We start from the raw sequence: 14,467 nt of genomic DNA, 5'->3' as shown, positions 1-14,467 counted from the left end.
AAGCTGCAGTGCCACCTGCCACTCTGCTGTTAGGATTTGCCCCCTGCTTCGCTTCTCACCCCAGAAGGCATCTGCCAACGAACCATGCTAATTGAAAGTGACACAGCCAAACAACATCCGCAACATCTTTGCACATGCCAACAGGAAAACACTTAGCTGTTGCTGTTTAGTCAGAACATAATTTTTCAGTCTCTCTTCATCCCTTCTGATGCGTCTTCTTTCTGCTTTTATTTTTATTTTCTTGTGGTGTTGCTTTACATTTACACTACTTTGTGTACTTCTCCACTCCTCTTTTGTTGACACACCGAGCAACACCAACGCAGGCAGTGGGATTAAGATGCAGCTTGTTTGTACGACTCAAGTTACACAAAAAGAACAGGCAAAGCTGAGAGTGAATCTAAGTGCACGACACCTTCCTGGCTCATGTGGCTGCCATACTGTTAGTACTTCTTTGGCTCTCTTCTGCTCTCTGCCGTAAAGAGAGGAAATGAGAGCCGTGACCCACGTCCCACGCCACCAAGCCTGAACATTTGATCAGATCCCGCTTCCAGGCAACCAGATGAACTTGACCCCCCCAGCACTAGTCATACGGAGGGGAGGAACACTGCAGGGACCAGTGGAGATCTTCAAAGCGTTGAATTTTGCCCCGGGCTAAGAGGGAGCCACTTGCTCACTAATCGCCTGTCTGTCACTTCCTGGCATTCCCTGGCATCCAGCTGGCACACAAACATGGCCTACACTAAAGAGTCTGCCATCACTAAAAAGGGCTACTAAGGTCCCAATTACCTCAGTAGTGCAAATTTGGTGACATTTTATTGCCCTGAATCCACAAATGGACACGCCTGAATCACATACACTCTCCATTAAAATGCAGCTAATACATGCAATCACATCCACTTATACAGCACTGACACACCCATAAACTCACACACACACACACACACACACACACACACACACACACACACTCTGATGTTCCTGCTGGAAACTCAGCTGAGCTCTTGTGGCGGGCAGCAGATGGCACAGGCAGCCTACTCTTATCTTTTATTGAACATTATTTGTTTTATTCATTTTGCTCCACAGATGCACTAGCACACGTGGCCTCCCTCACAGCTTTCAGTCGAAACCATCCAATATTCCCTCCTGTAGCGAGCGAGTAATACAAGCGTATGAGTAAAAGAGGCGTGGAAAATCGTTTCATTTATTTTTTCGTTATTAAACTTTCACTTCACCTGAAGTGGCGGCCCTCTCATGTTCTTTCTCTCTCCCCTTCTCTCTCCACAGGCATCCTGAAGTTTCATGAGGTGTACCTGGGCGAGGGCGTATCTGACGGAGCGTCAGAGTTCCAGGAGGCAGGCAGCGGCAGTGGGGTGATCAGCGGCTCCTCGTTGGAGCAGCACATTGCCAGCGCTCGTGAGGCTCTGGGAGTTGAGTCTTATTACAGCAGGTGAGATTTTCACAGCTGTCACAATGAAATGAAAATTCTTCTCTCTGTCTGTTATTCACATCATAACACACTTATTTAGGAGTAATTTGCTAGAATGATTGCACAAGATTGTTGCTGTTTTTTCTCTCGAAGGACTTAGTAACTTCATGGATTGTGTGTTAGCATGCACACGATTTTCATTTCTACTGACTTTTAACAATCCCTCCTCTGCCCCTCATGTAATATATATTTTGTAATTCAACATTTTTTCAAAGTGACACAACTAGCAGGATGGTATGTTTTTTTTTTACTTCTCGGGGTATTAGGTCGTAACAAGCCCCAATGTCTCTTCCTCTTACTACATGCTTGCATTCCTGACATCTGCTGTAGAGAAATGTTGATGAATTCAAGAATTTGTGATTGAACTTTACCATTATGGTCCAGTACTTGTGACTTTATGTTATTACTTTGTTGTTATTATTATTATTATTATTATTATTATTATTATTATTATTATAAGTGGTCTTTATTATGGCTTTACTGGACAGCTTGAAATGTGACAGGAAACAGGGATGACAGAGAGGGGGGATGACATGCAGCACAGGGCCACAGATTGGATTCGAACCAAGCCACTGGGGCACCCCATGTTATAATTGCGTTACTAGATCTTTGGTAAATATGATTTACATATATGAAGCATAGCATATTCTTTCGTAACACCTGGTGTGTTAAGATTAACTGAGAGAATGCATCTCAAGACTTGAAGCACCTAAATAATTTCATAGAAGAGAGCAGTGCTGCAACAAAAGCATGTTGATTTAAGCTATCACTGATGTATAATCCAGTAGCCATTTGGCCTTTACCAAACCTCTTGTTGTTGTTTTTTCTGGGCAGGGATGGTTACTACAGTTTGATTTGTTCTGGCTGAGCAGACAAAGAAAAAAAACACACCAACAATGAACCTTATTGACAAAAAAGGGAAGGCAGCACAGACCACGCTGTTTGACTCATCAGAAGGAAACGTGTCAGCAAAAATGTAGTCCAAACAAAGACAAATGTTAACGCTCAAACCAAAACTTGACACTTCTTTTATCCCCAGAGTAAGCTGAGGAAGGGTTATTTTGTCATTCAGAGTGTGTGTGTGTGTGTGTGTGTGTGTTAAAGAGTGTTATTCTGCCCCATTGCTCCCTATGATGACAGGCCTCCACTACCTTCCTAAAGTACTCCACTCTCTCCCCAGTGGGAGTAAATGAGACGGAATAATGGCTCTTTGTATAGCCAGACTGTTGAATCCACCTTACAAACACAGACCTGACAAGTAAAGGAAAAGAGAATGGGGTTTACTGAGAGTATAAGAGAGAAGGTTAAGATGCAATGGTAAAATCAATGGAGTAAAAGTCAAGAAAAGAAGAGGCTGGTGGTTAAAGACAACAAGGAATGTAGCCAGAGGGACTCTGCAGGAGAAGATAGAAAATGCGGTGAGATATATCGACAGCTAAAATCACCCATCGACACCCGTGGGTCCACACCACGTTTGGCGTTAGCATCGTCTCTCTTGTTGGCGTTTGATCCATAGTGCCCAGCTGGTCCGCCCAGTGCCAGCCTTTGCCACCCTAGCAGCCGGGCCCTCCTGCCCCATTACCAGCTCATTTACTACTCCAGTGGGAAGCTGCGCACACGCCACTGCGCCTGGATGGGCACAATATGGCACCACTTACCAGCCCATTCATTCTCCAGAGTGGAGAGAAAAGGAGGCAGCACTCTGAAATGAGTAGAGAGGGAAAATGAATGGGATGGAGAAGAATAGGGCGAGCATATGTGTGTGAAATAAAGGACGATGTAGAGAGGGGAGGATGCAGCCTTTGTGACAGAAGACATCTTTGTACTAATGTGTGAAATCATTTTTTAAAACTGCCCTGTATTCTGCATCCAATATTTCTTCAGTCAACATTGTCTGTCAGGGTGTTTACCACAGGACAGGGAGTCTCACATGAGACTCATACTGCAAGGATTGAAAAAAATGGTGGTGGTGTTGGTGGGAGCATAAGATGATGAGAGATCCCATGGTGTCATTTCTCACTCATCTACTGTGAGAGCAAGAAGCTGACATAAGAGTTACATGATATGGGTGCATCCGAGGAGAGGTTCAGGCATGAAGGGAAGGGTGGGAGACAGTGGTGGTGAGGTAGTGATTGTGGGATGGGGGTGGTTGACTCCCCACAGACTGGATCAGCATCACCAGCATTATAATGAAAGGATTTAACTCTGCTTACTATCATGGTGTTGGACCAAGCCTGAGAAATTAGGCCAAGTGTGTGTGGGTTGAACAGTGTGTGTTTCGGACAGATCAGGAGTGTGTGTAGTTGATTAATCCGCAGAGAAACAATGTAAGTCTGTGTATTATCTACTTTGCTGAAGTGCCTTTTTCTTGCCAACATTTCTGAGGCTGTACATGTCTCTCACTCCGTCCCTCTGTCTTTCTCTCTTTCTCTTCCAGAGGGTGTTCGAGCAGCGAGACAGAGAGCGAGGCAGGAGATTTGTTGGACCAGCAATTTGAGGAGCTCAACAACAAGCTTAATTCAGTCACTGATCCAACAGGCTTCCTGCGCATGGTGTCCAGAAACAACCTGTTCAACAGGTACGAAATTCTCGCAAATCACCTCATCGTTCCTGTGCTCCTACTGAGATACATCCGTGATCAACAAGCACTACTTAGACCCACTTTCACACAAAAAAAGATGAAAAATAACTGCTTGGGTAAGGAGATTCACAGCTATTGTGGCTCATCTGTGAAAAGAGTCTTTTCTCCATTGTTTAGCCAGCGCAGAGGCAGCATGTGAATCCTCCTTATTAAATAGACTGAGTAGAGCCAAGCTGCTAAAGCCCTTATCAACTGCCTACTCTGACGGAGCCTTGTGTGTGTGTGCGTGTGTGTGAGTACGTGCCAGACACAGACACTGATGTGGTTTTAAGATGTTGGCCCTGTTTGTGTTTGAGCAGATTTATCACTGTGGATTTTTCAGTTAGTCTGACAGTGGCTCGTTCACAGTATTATTCAACATTGCTATGCAGGGTATTCATTTACATTGCCCTGATTGGTTATGTATACCATATCGAATGTGTGCATGTGTGTGCGTCTGGGTCATATTTCCCTGTCCTCGTCCACACTTGAGCTGCTCTTTGATGAGAGGGTAATTCCAGCTTTAATTGAGTCTCGGTGCTCATTAAGCCCCTTTAATGGGCTGCCGGTAATAATCCGCTCATTCTTTGGGGCCTCAAAAAACTGTGAATTATAAAGCTCCTCGTGCTTAGGAGCCTATCGTCTATCACAATGTTAGAGCAAGAGAAAATGAAGTAATTTCATATGATGTCAGATAATGTACATGTATGTGCAGCTTTTCAAGGACTCTCTTTGACTTCACTTCCCACTATCATTTTTCCCCTCACATGTTAGGCTATTAGTGGTGTGAAGACAGTCACTCAAAAATATAATTAGTTGAATGACATTTAAATCAAATATGGCACAAGAACAATATCCTCAACATTAAAAGGCCTGTGCTTCTTGGTGTGATATCTTCATTTGGCATTATCATCAATTGCCCTTTTTTAACTTCGTGATCTAATCTTCACCAGGGAGCTTGGAGGGATTACTACGGGAAGGTGATAATCAAAGTCTCCTCATGTCTAATCCCCTCAGTGTGTAATTGAATACGTTTTTATGCACAATGATAGCATAATGAGATTTTTTGAGGATCTCGATGAAGTTGTCTGTAATGAGGCGGTTCACACTAGAGTAGGGCGATTGCATCAAAAGGGCTGAGTGGCCACTAGCTGAAGCTATCATTTATATCACAAGAAATTAGGTCAGTATAAAAAGCTTTAGTGTGCTATAGAGGCAAACTTGTCTACCTTTGTATCACCTGTCAGATCACACTTAAAGGAGTGAAGCCTGAATTAGGCAGCCACTGAATGCAATCTTCACCTTCAGCCTCACTGCTTTTAGTCTTCCCTTTTCAGTGTTTCCTTCTACACTTGACACTCACCTTCACTTGGTTTATCCCTCGCCTGCTCTCTCATTCTTCCTGTCAGGCTAACAAACGATTGTTTGCTTTCCCATGGAGGCTCATGCCAAGGCCTGGGAGAGAGACAGAGTGTCGGGAGGCTGGAGGGAAGCCAGTGGCCGGGGGCTACCAGAAGGGCAGGATAGATGTCTGTTGGCTGAGGCTCGGAGGAAACTCTGGCTGGTGGAACAGATGAAGAGTGGTGACAAGTGTGACCATAAAGCTTGGCCCTGTGTGCCTACAACCAAAGGCTTCTAACCCTGTGGCCACCATTAGCACAGTTCTCAGTATGTTGTGCGTCTGTGCCTGAGCTGTCACTCCCGTCACACAGCAGACATGCCTCAAACACACAGAGTCGTTGCCTTACTCCAGTCTGCAAAATAGTCACTGCCGGTGCATTGAGGTCACTCACTATCTCTTCTTTCATCAAATGGAAGCTCTGAGTTGTGATTGTAGGTAGAGTAGGTCACTATTAAGATGGGAGGAGCCCTGTTCTCCTGATTCTGGCAAGCTGATTGCATTCAACACCTCTTCATGTCTCTGCACTACCACAGTGAAATACTGCCATCTAGTGGAGCTTCACATATTGGCATAATAGTCTCAGTGGTATTGCCTCATGTCACGTGAAATTATATATGTGTGTTCCCTGAGGGATTACAGCATCTCAATCACAATGGAGATCCAGTTGGCCTCCCTTCATCTGCCTCTGACTCAGTGTGACTGAGATCTGACAGTGAGAATGTTGAAAAAAAGGAGGGCCTCTGTGATTGAGCATGTTGGATCACTCACTGCTCTAAGTCTGCTGCAGCTTTGTGCTGCTACCACACACAAACTCACAGAGAGTACACTGGCTGAGACTGAGTCTTGCTGCAGCCATGTCTGATGTAAGACTACGCCACAAGTCAGACACGGAGCTCTGCAGCCACATTCCCAGCACATCTGCCAAACTCATTATTTGCAGCAGGATGGTCTAATGTTAAAGGGTAGTTTGATACACGAAATTCCTATTTACATGCTGTTGACCATTTAATCACAGCACTGAGGATTATTTTCATTATTGTCTCATCTGACGATTAATCATTTAGTCTGTAAATGGGAAGAAAACTGTGAAAAATGCTCATCACAATTTTCCAGAGCCCAAAGTGAGGTCTTCAAATTGCTTCTTGTGTCCAACCAACAGTCCAAAACCCAAAGAATCTTCATTTACTATCAGAAATTAAAAAGAAAAGCAGCAAATTTTGTGTTAAAATATTACTTTGGTAAAAGTTAAAGTCACCCATACAAATAGTACTTAAGTCTTAAAGTATCAGAAATTAAATATATTTAAGTATCAAAAGTAATTTCCTGGCATTAATTTACTTAAGCATCAACTAAAGGTAAATTATACATATATTTACATGTATGTTTATACTGTATATTATTGGTGTGTGGATTATCAGCCTAGCCGATTATCTGATCCGATAATCAGCATTTTCCTGATTGTAACAGTCATTGCTTGTTTATCCGATAACAAATGAAATTAATTAATTTAAATATGTGCCGCTCTGACTCTGTTGCAGCATGAAACATAAAAGTTATTAAATTAATGTAGTGGAGCAAAAATAACCTCCAGAAAGTGCCTCCAAAACTTAGTGTGCTAGAAGTTTAAAGCAGCAGAAAATACAAGTTTTACAGTAAATGTACTGAGTTACACTCCAACACTGCAGAGCAACCATGGTTTTCTATTTAAGATAAATGTACCCTGTTGTTAGAATAATATCAGATTATAACTGATAGTGGTATTGACTCAAGGACACTCATGGGGACTAAAACATGGTGGACCATTATATCTTGAATGTCTGTAGATCAGGTGGAAGGAAGGTCATTTTGTAACGTAAAGAAAACAAAACAAAAAAAGAGCTGTTGTCCATGCATATATTTTTGAAATTTACTGTAAATGCATGATGTGGCAAACAGCCTAAAACTGTCTTGGGTCTGCAGCATAAACATATGAAGTAAAAAATGAAAACGGCATTATTTTCTGTTGTGTTTGTGCAGGAGTTGCCAGAGTATGACCAGCCTGTTCAGTAACACCATGTCACCTGCCAAAGATGGTAACTCTTCCCTGTCCCATCGCTCCAGCAACCTGGGAAAGCCTCCACTTCGAGCACTTTATGATTTGCTCATAGCACCTATGGAGGGGGTGAGTACTACCTCTATGGGTCATTGCCTGCTTATTGGTGTGTAGAGCGCAACAGAAAATGCAATTATGACAACTAGAAATCAGCAGCACTAGAGATTGAACATTATTTTGTATTGTGCATTTTCTTTTGTCTGACAGGGCTTAATGCACTCCAGTGGGCCTGTTGGCAGACACAGACAACTGGTGATGGTGCTGGAGGGAGAACTATACCTCATCCCCTTCGCCCTGCTGAAAGGAAGCTCCTCCAATGAATACCTGTATGAGCGCTTCAGCCTCATCGCTGTTCCCTCCATCCATGGCCTTGGATCAAATGCAAAGGTTGGGCTTCTCATTCATGACTGAAAAAAGCCATACTTCAATTTAAAATTCCTGTAAAAACTTTTATAGCCACAGCATCAAGACCTACTGAAGTCTTTAAAAATGGCCGAGCTGTTGTCCTTAGATTGAAGATCTATAACATAACCTTGTTCCCTTAGGGTCACTCCCGGCGCCCTGGACCAGCTCCATGTGGTGGTGTCTCAATGGCAGCAGTGGTGGGGAACCCAAGACTGCCCTCGCCTGTGATGGACCGCTGGCTGTGGGGACCAATGTCCTCTGCAGAGGAGGAGGCACAAATGGTGGCTGAGCTGCTGGGCTGCCAACCCCTGTCCGGCTCTGCTGCCACCAAGGAAAGGGTGATGAGTGCCCTCACACAGGCCGAGTGCGCCCACTTCGCCACACACATTTCCTGGAAATTGGCGGCTCTGGTGCTCACCCCAAACCCAGAGAGCGTTCCCGGTGGGGCGAGTGCCAGTGTTGGAGTCGGAACAGTGGGGAGAGGTGCGGGGGGGAGGGGAGGAAGCAGTGGTCGAGGCAGGAAGGGCTCTATAGGAAGCAGCTACACCATCCCGGAGTCTCTTCACATGCAGGATGACAGCAGCGACGTGGAGAGCCTCTGTGACAGCCCGCCCCTGCAGGAGTTCCTGCTCACAGCTGCTGATATATTGGACCTGAGGCTGCCTGTCAAGCTGGTGGTGCTGGGGTACGTTGGTTGGTTTAAATAGTGGTCTCTAGGTTGATTAGTTATGGATAGTAATTTGGTATTAAAACAAATTAGGACTGTAGGACGTGGATTAAGGATTGTGTTATAGACATTAAAGTATTATGTAGTGAACAGTACTAAAAAAGAAAATGTAATGTAGCTGAAGAGGTTTAGATGCCTAGAAAGATGATAAAAGCAAATAATGCTTGAAATATTATGCCATTAAATACTTTACAACTTCCATATTCAATTATTCGCCTGTGTGTCATTGTGCTACAGGTCGTACCAGGAGTCCAGCAGCAAAGTGACAGCAGACGGTGTCGTGGGATTGACTAGAGCCTTTCTGGCTGCTGGTGCTCAGTGTACTCTCGTGTCTTTGTGGCCTGTCCCTGTTGCAGCCTCCAAAGTTTTTGTCCATGCCTTCTACACTGCCCTGCTTAACGGGACCAAGGCCAGTGCAGCACTGGCAGATGCCATGAAGACTGTGCAGAGCAGCAAGCAGTACTCACACCCCTCCAACTGGGCAGGCAAGAGATGTTATTCACTTATGTGTGAATTCTACATTGTGATAATCAAAAAAGACGACCTTGTAATGGATCTCTTTTATTGCTTTTTCTTCTGTGCAGGATACATGCTGATTGGCAATGATGTCAAGCTCAACAGCCCATCTTCCCTCATTGGCCAAGCTTTGGCAGAGATTCTACAGTATCCAGATCGAGCGCGTGATGCTCTGAGAGTGTTACTCCACCTGGTGAGACATTGACACACACACACACACACACAAGGAAATATTACAACCTAAGACACACAAAGATACTGATGCTGCTCCTCCTGGTCCTTGCAGGTGGAGAAATCTCTTCAGAGGATACAGAACGGCCAGCGTAATTCTATGTATACATCCCAGCAAAGTGTGGAGAACAAGGTGGGGGGCGTCCCTGGCTGGCAGGCCCTGCTGACAGCTGTGGGCTTCCGTCTTGACTCTGCCGGCCCTGGTATCCCTGCTGCTGTCTTCTTTCCCACTGCTGATCCAGGAGACAGGCTCCAGCAGTGCAGCACCACTTTACAATCACTACTGGGTATGCACATGAGACAAGCTCTACATCACAGTTTAATTAGACTCAGAATCTCTTTTAGCATGATGTCCAGTGTTTTACTGATTTGGTGGTCATGTGTTTTATGCGATTTTGTCGACATTGTTTTTCACATACAACAAAGCCAGTAACATCCTTTGTGTTTGTAACATTTCATATCACTCTGTACATCACCTGTTTAGTCATAGTGCTCCTTAGTTTGAGGTATAAAGAACGTGCCTCGCGTATGAATAATGAGGAACTTCCTTTGATCCCATCCCTCAGGTCTGCCGCCGCCAGCTCTCCAGGCTTTGTGCAAACTCATCACAGCTTCAGAGGCAGGAGAGCAGCTCATCAACCGGGTAGGCCCCTGCAGCTTTGAACAAATGCTGCTTGATTTTTAAATCTGAAGCACCGAATAGAAATGGTTCTTTGGCTCAAATGACAAATAACAATGCACTTATTTAGTCTTAAGAACTATGGAGGCAGTCTTTTTTTTTGAGACGCTTTCAGATGCATTTGTACCATGAGGTTCTCCCTAGAAGTGAATGTCTGGGATATACTATTGCATAACTGAGTTATGTCAGAACTGGATACACTCTAACACACCGGCTATTCAGGCTGCAGCTTAATCTGCACCAAAATGCTGCATGGAAGCCGAACTAGCGGTCCTACAAGTACAAAGTCTTAACTTCAATCTGTTCTCTTGCACCTTACACTTCAGAGGTTTATCCCTGTTTATGTGTAACATGTGGCTATCACGTGCTTACAGTGAAAGAATATCCAGTTAGTAGCTGATAAGCAGTTTATGTTGTCTCATGCTGCTAATACTGGTCTCAATGCACAGAGCATGAAACATGCTCCACCTAATCTATGTATTCTGATTGCATCACACTCTATAACATATTAAACACTTGTTGTTGTTATCCTTCTTGTTGACCTGAACCCTTGTACCCTTTGTGAATGGCCTGTGTGCATGCAATTAAAACCTTTTCTCTCTCCCCTGCCCCTAACCTGCGGTCTGAAGGCTGTTAAAAATATGGTGGCAATGGTAAGTGTGCCTTCACCTACCTGGGCTCCATCCCATTCCACCCTGTTCCTCTACTCTCCACTCTCTCTCCTGCTAAATGTTCTAAAACACCGCCTCATTCTGTAGAAGCTGCATGACCGTTTAATAATCACTTTTATTGTTTTCATGCTGTTTAGCATTTGCACGCATAACGTGTAGCTGAGCAAATACTTGCTGTGTTAATAATTTTCCATTGCTAGTTCCTGCTGTCAGATCATAGGGATTTTGAGTATTTAAGGATTCAGAACACTGGTTCACTACCGGTCAGAGGAACATTTCATGGTGGTAGAAGGGATAAAGCTATATTGTCAAACCTTTCTTAATCATGAAGAGTGAGGTGAGGAGACGATGCGTGGTTTCATTACCAGCACAGTTACGTCACGTTGACAAAGGTTTCTCTGTTCCAAGCCAATTAATCCTGAAACAAAACAGGCAAAGTGTGCTCCCAGGGCACGTGTAAGTCCCACAAAGCCGAGACCCTTTCAGCTCTGCTTCACTAATAGTCATTCACATGACTCAACAGTAGTTCCGTAAGATGTGGTTGCCATTGTATTAGCAAGATGAAATATTCAATCAAGCAATGATGACTGGATGATTTAAGTTCCAATAGAAGAACAGAAATAGTTTGATCACGCAAATTAATTTGAACCATCTCCAGTAGAATTTATTAGTTTATTGTTTTCTGGTACTTATTCCTAACCACTGCCTCTTTTCCCTATGTGTCTTCTCTCTCTTCTTCTCCAGCTCCACCAGGTGCTAGTCCAACTTCAGACAGGGGAGAAAGAACAGGATTTCTCCCTCCTGCCCATTCAGGTGTCCATTAGTGTGCAGCTATGGAGACTGCCAGGATGCCACGAATTTCTGGCTGCTCTTGGTGAGTCAACAAGATCCCTGTCCTTTCCAGCCTCCCACCCATCCTGCATATATGTGTTCCTGTGGAGTGACAGACACATTTTTTATAAAGTTACAACTGTTGCCCTTTTTGTGTGTTCGCAGGATTTGATTTATGTGAGGTCGGCCAAGAAGAAGTAGTGCTAAAGACAGGCAAGCTAGCCAACCGCCGCACCTTGCACTTTGCTCTCCAGTCTCTACTGGCGCTGTTTGGTAAGTATACTTATTTGCAATTAACCTTTTTAGCATTCCTCTTGTCTGAGTCTGGTGTCACATATTTACCTTGTCTCTTCTACTCTTTCTTCAGACTCCACAGAACTGCCCAAGCGTCTCAGCCTTGACAGCTCATCTTCCCTTGAGTCTTTAGCTTCAGCCCAGTCTGTGTCCAACCCCCTGCCGATGGGATACTCAAGCCTCCCCTTCTCTCCTCCTTGCCTGGACAGTCAGGCATCAGATGCGATCTCTGTCTATAGCCTCAGCTCTGTAGCATCCTCCATGAGTTTTGCTTCCAAGTCAGACTGTGATTTCCTTAGTCATCGGCAACGCAGTGGGGCCACAGCACACTATTCTATCCACAAACACCCTCATGTTCCCCGTAGTCGCTCTTCTCCTCATGGGGCTGCTGCAGCAGTGGCAGGAGCCCGCGGGGATGAGGAGGAATACGAGGGCTTTTCCATAATCAGCAGCGAGCCGCTGGGAAGTCACTGTGACTCTCTGCCACTGCCACCAGGCCACAGCCAGCGCCACCACCGTGGAGGAAGGGGCAGTGTTGGTGGGTCTGGCACAGGAGCAGGGAGAGGCTACACTGTATCAGTATCATCAAGGGGCAGTGTCAGCACCCCTACATCCCCTGTCAAAACATGCCTGGTGCCCAGCCCAAACTCTCCATTCCAGAAGGTGGGTAAGGTGAGCAGCTCAGATACAGGTGAATCTGACCAGTCCAGCACTGAGACGGACAGTACTGTCAAGTCTCAGGAAGAAAAAACTGTCCCTCTGGATCCTCAGGAGCTGGCCCAGAAGATTCTGGAGGAGACTCAGAGCCATCTGCGAGCTGTGGGTAGTCTTCAGCGGGCTGGGGCAGAGGGTGGGACAGCTGGAGGAAGTACAGCTCGGAGCAGCGCCTTCCGTTCCTCTGAAACAAGCGCATTCAGCCGTCCTAACAGCAGTGCCAGTGGCCGAGCTCAATCTTCCCCAAGGCCCAAACCCCCCTCCCGTTCCTCTTCACTGCAGAAAGTAAGCTCTGGCTACAACAGTCCTGCAGTCTCTGAGTCTTCCCAAAAGGAGGGCAGCCATCCTTCACCCACTCTGGACAGTCACGCACAGTTCAAATTAAAGTACCCAAGCTCCCCATACAGCGGCCACATCTCTCGTTCCCCGAGTAATGTGTCTCCCAGTTCTGGTCATCAGTCCCCGTCTGGTAGCGCTCCATCCCCTGCCCTGTCCTACTCCTCGACAGGCTCTGCCTGCTCTACATCGGCTGATACCCCAGACTTGGACCGGCTAAGAAGAGGGGTCATTGATGAAAAAGTCCAAGCTATCCACAATCTGAAGACCTTTTGGGCTAATGCTGCAGCCCAGCAACAGCAACATCTAGGTCCTGTCAGAGCTGTCCACGGCGCTCCTGGACCCCTCGCTTCTGCCAGTAGGGATGTACTGAGCCTTCTCAACCTCTCTCCACGCCATTGCTCCCCTAATGACACCCAAGACAGCCTGGAGCTGCGGGAGCTGGGGCTGCATTCACTAGATAGGGGCACTAAGAACTCTTCTAATGGACACCACTGCTCCAACCCCAGAAAAGTGGCCCCATCACCTACTATTTCTACAAGCAGTAGCCCTGGTGCTCGTTCTATCCGACTACCTGCTGGCAACGGATACAAGTTCCTGTCGCCTGGGAGATTTTTCCCTTCCTCTAAATGCTGAGACATTTCAAACGGTCCTATACTTTAATCTATCATTTGCTATCCTGTGCGCTGGAGGAGTAGGGCACTTTCTGAGGACCTCTATTGGTCCCCCAAGCTTGAGTGACAGTGAGAAGGATTTGATTGGTCAGTGAGTGTGATCCTGCAGAGGCACATGAAGGCTTTAGAGATTGTCTTGTCTTTGTGCCCATAACACTGTAAATGGCAATGAGAAATACTCAACGACCTGATACTGTGTTTGTGTGTAACTGTGTGTCAGGTAGATGTAAATGCCATTTGGTATTTTTCCCCAAAACTTTGCTGTTTGTGTGGGCCAAGATGCAACAGCTATGACTGATTTCCTCCATTCAATTTTTTTTGTTTTTAAATTTAATGGTTATTGTTATTATTGTTTGTTATTGTTATTAATATTATAATAATTATTATTATGTTTTGTAAATTAATTCCAGTGTTTCACAATCAGTATTAAGCGTTTTTATATTATTAAAAGTGAACATACCTGTACCATGTAAAGATGGATAGAGTGGAAAAAAAGATTTAATATTTTTTATTGAAATCAAAAGGGCATTTTGCCTGATTTCTTTGTGAATTGAGTGTCTGCTCCGAAGCATGGATTCTCTTGCTATTCAATGTTAAGTACCATGTATGACTTTTTAGCCCATGATTTTTTGAGATTAAACATGAAACTTTCATGACAACTCATCTGTCATTTATCAGTAAACTGTTTCAATAAAAAAAACATCATGTTTGCTTTCTTGTATTCCTAACTTTTATACAGACATATAGATCTGAGACAGAAAAATCGTACTTTTGTGTCCACATAAGTAG

The 14,467-nt window shown here is 44.9% G+C and overlaps 1 protein-coding gene across 4 annotated transcripts in view; it reads left to right on the top strand.

The window, feature by feature from the left end:
* Positions 1–14,390, top strand: part of LOC311261987 (tetratricopeptide repeat protein 28-like) — a 199,026-nt gene extending 184,636 nt beyond the window's left edge. For 3 of the 4 annotated variants that reach the window (XM_084361063.1, XM_084361066.1, XM_084361065.1), the window contains 13 exons: positions 1,285–1,447; positions 3,924–4,064; positions 7,525–7,669; positions 7,808–7,987; positions 8,146–8,690; positions 8,970–9,217; positions 9,317–9,441; positions 9,535–9,766; positions 10,046–10,122; positions 10,788–10,811; positions 11,574–11,703; positions 11,826–11,933; positions 12,028–14,390. In XM_084361063.1, coding sequence (XP_084217189.1) covers positions 1,285–1,447; positions 3,924–4,064; positions 7,525–7,669; positions 7,808–7,987; positions 8,146–8,690; positions 8,970–9,217; positions 9,317–9,441; positions 9,535–9,766; positions 10,046–10,122; positions 10,788–10,811; positions 11,574–11,703; positions 11,826–11,933; positions 12,028–13,640 — 3,731 coding nt within the window. In that variant the 3' untranslated portion in view covers positions 13,641–14,390. The remainder of the gene's footprint in view (positions 1–1,284; positions 1,448–3,923; positions 4,065–7,524; positions 7,670–7,807; positions 7,988–8,145; positions 8,691–8,969; positions 9,218–9,316; positions 9,442–9,534; positions 9,767–10,045; positions 10,123–10,787; positions 10,812–11,573; positions 11,704–11,825; positions 11,934–12,027) is intronic. The other variant, XM_084361064.1, reaches the window with a different exon arrangement.
* The last annotated feature ends 77 nt before the right edge of the window (positions 14,391–14,467 follow it).

The sequence above is a fragment of the Pagrus pagrus genome (assembly GCF_965226575.1).
Source record: "Pagrus pagrus genome assembly, chromosome: 8".
Taxonomy (NCBI): Eukaryota; Metazoa; Chordata; class Actinopteri; order Spariformes; family Sparidae; genus Pagrus; species Pagrus pagrus.
This window is presented reverse-complemented; position numbering and strand designations above follow the sequence as displayed.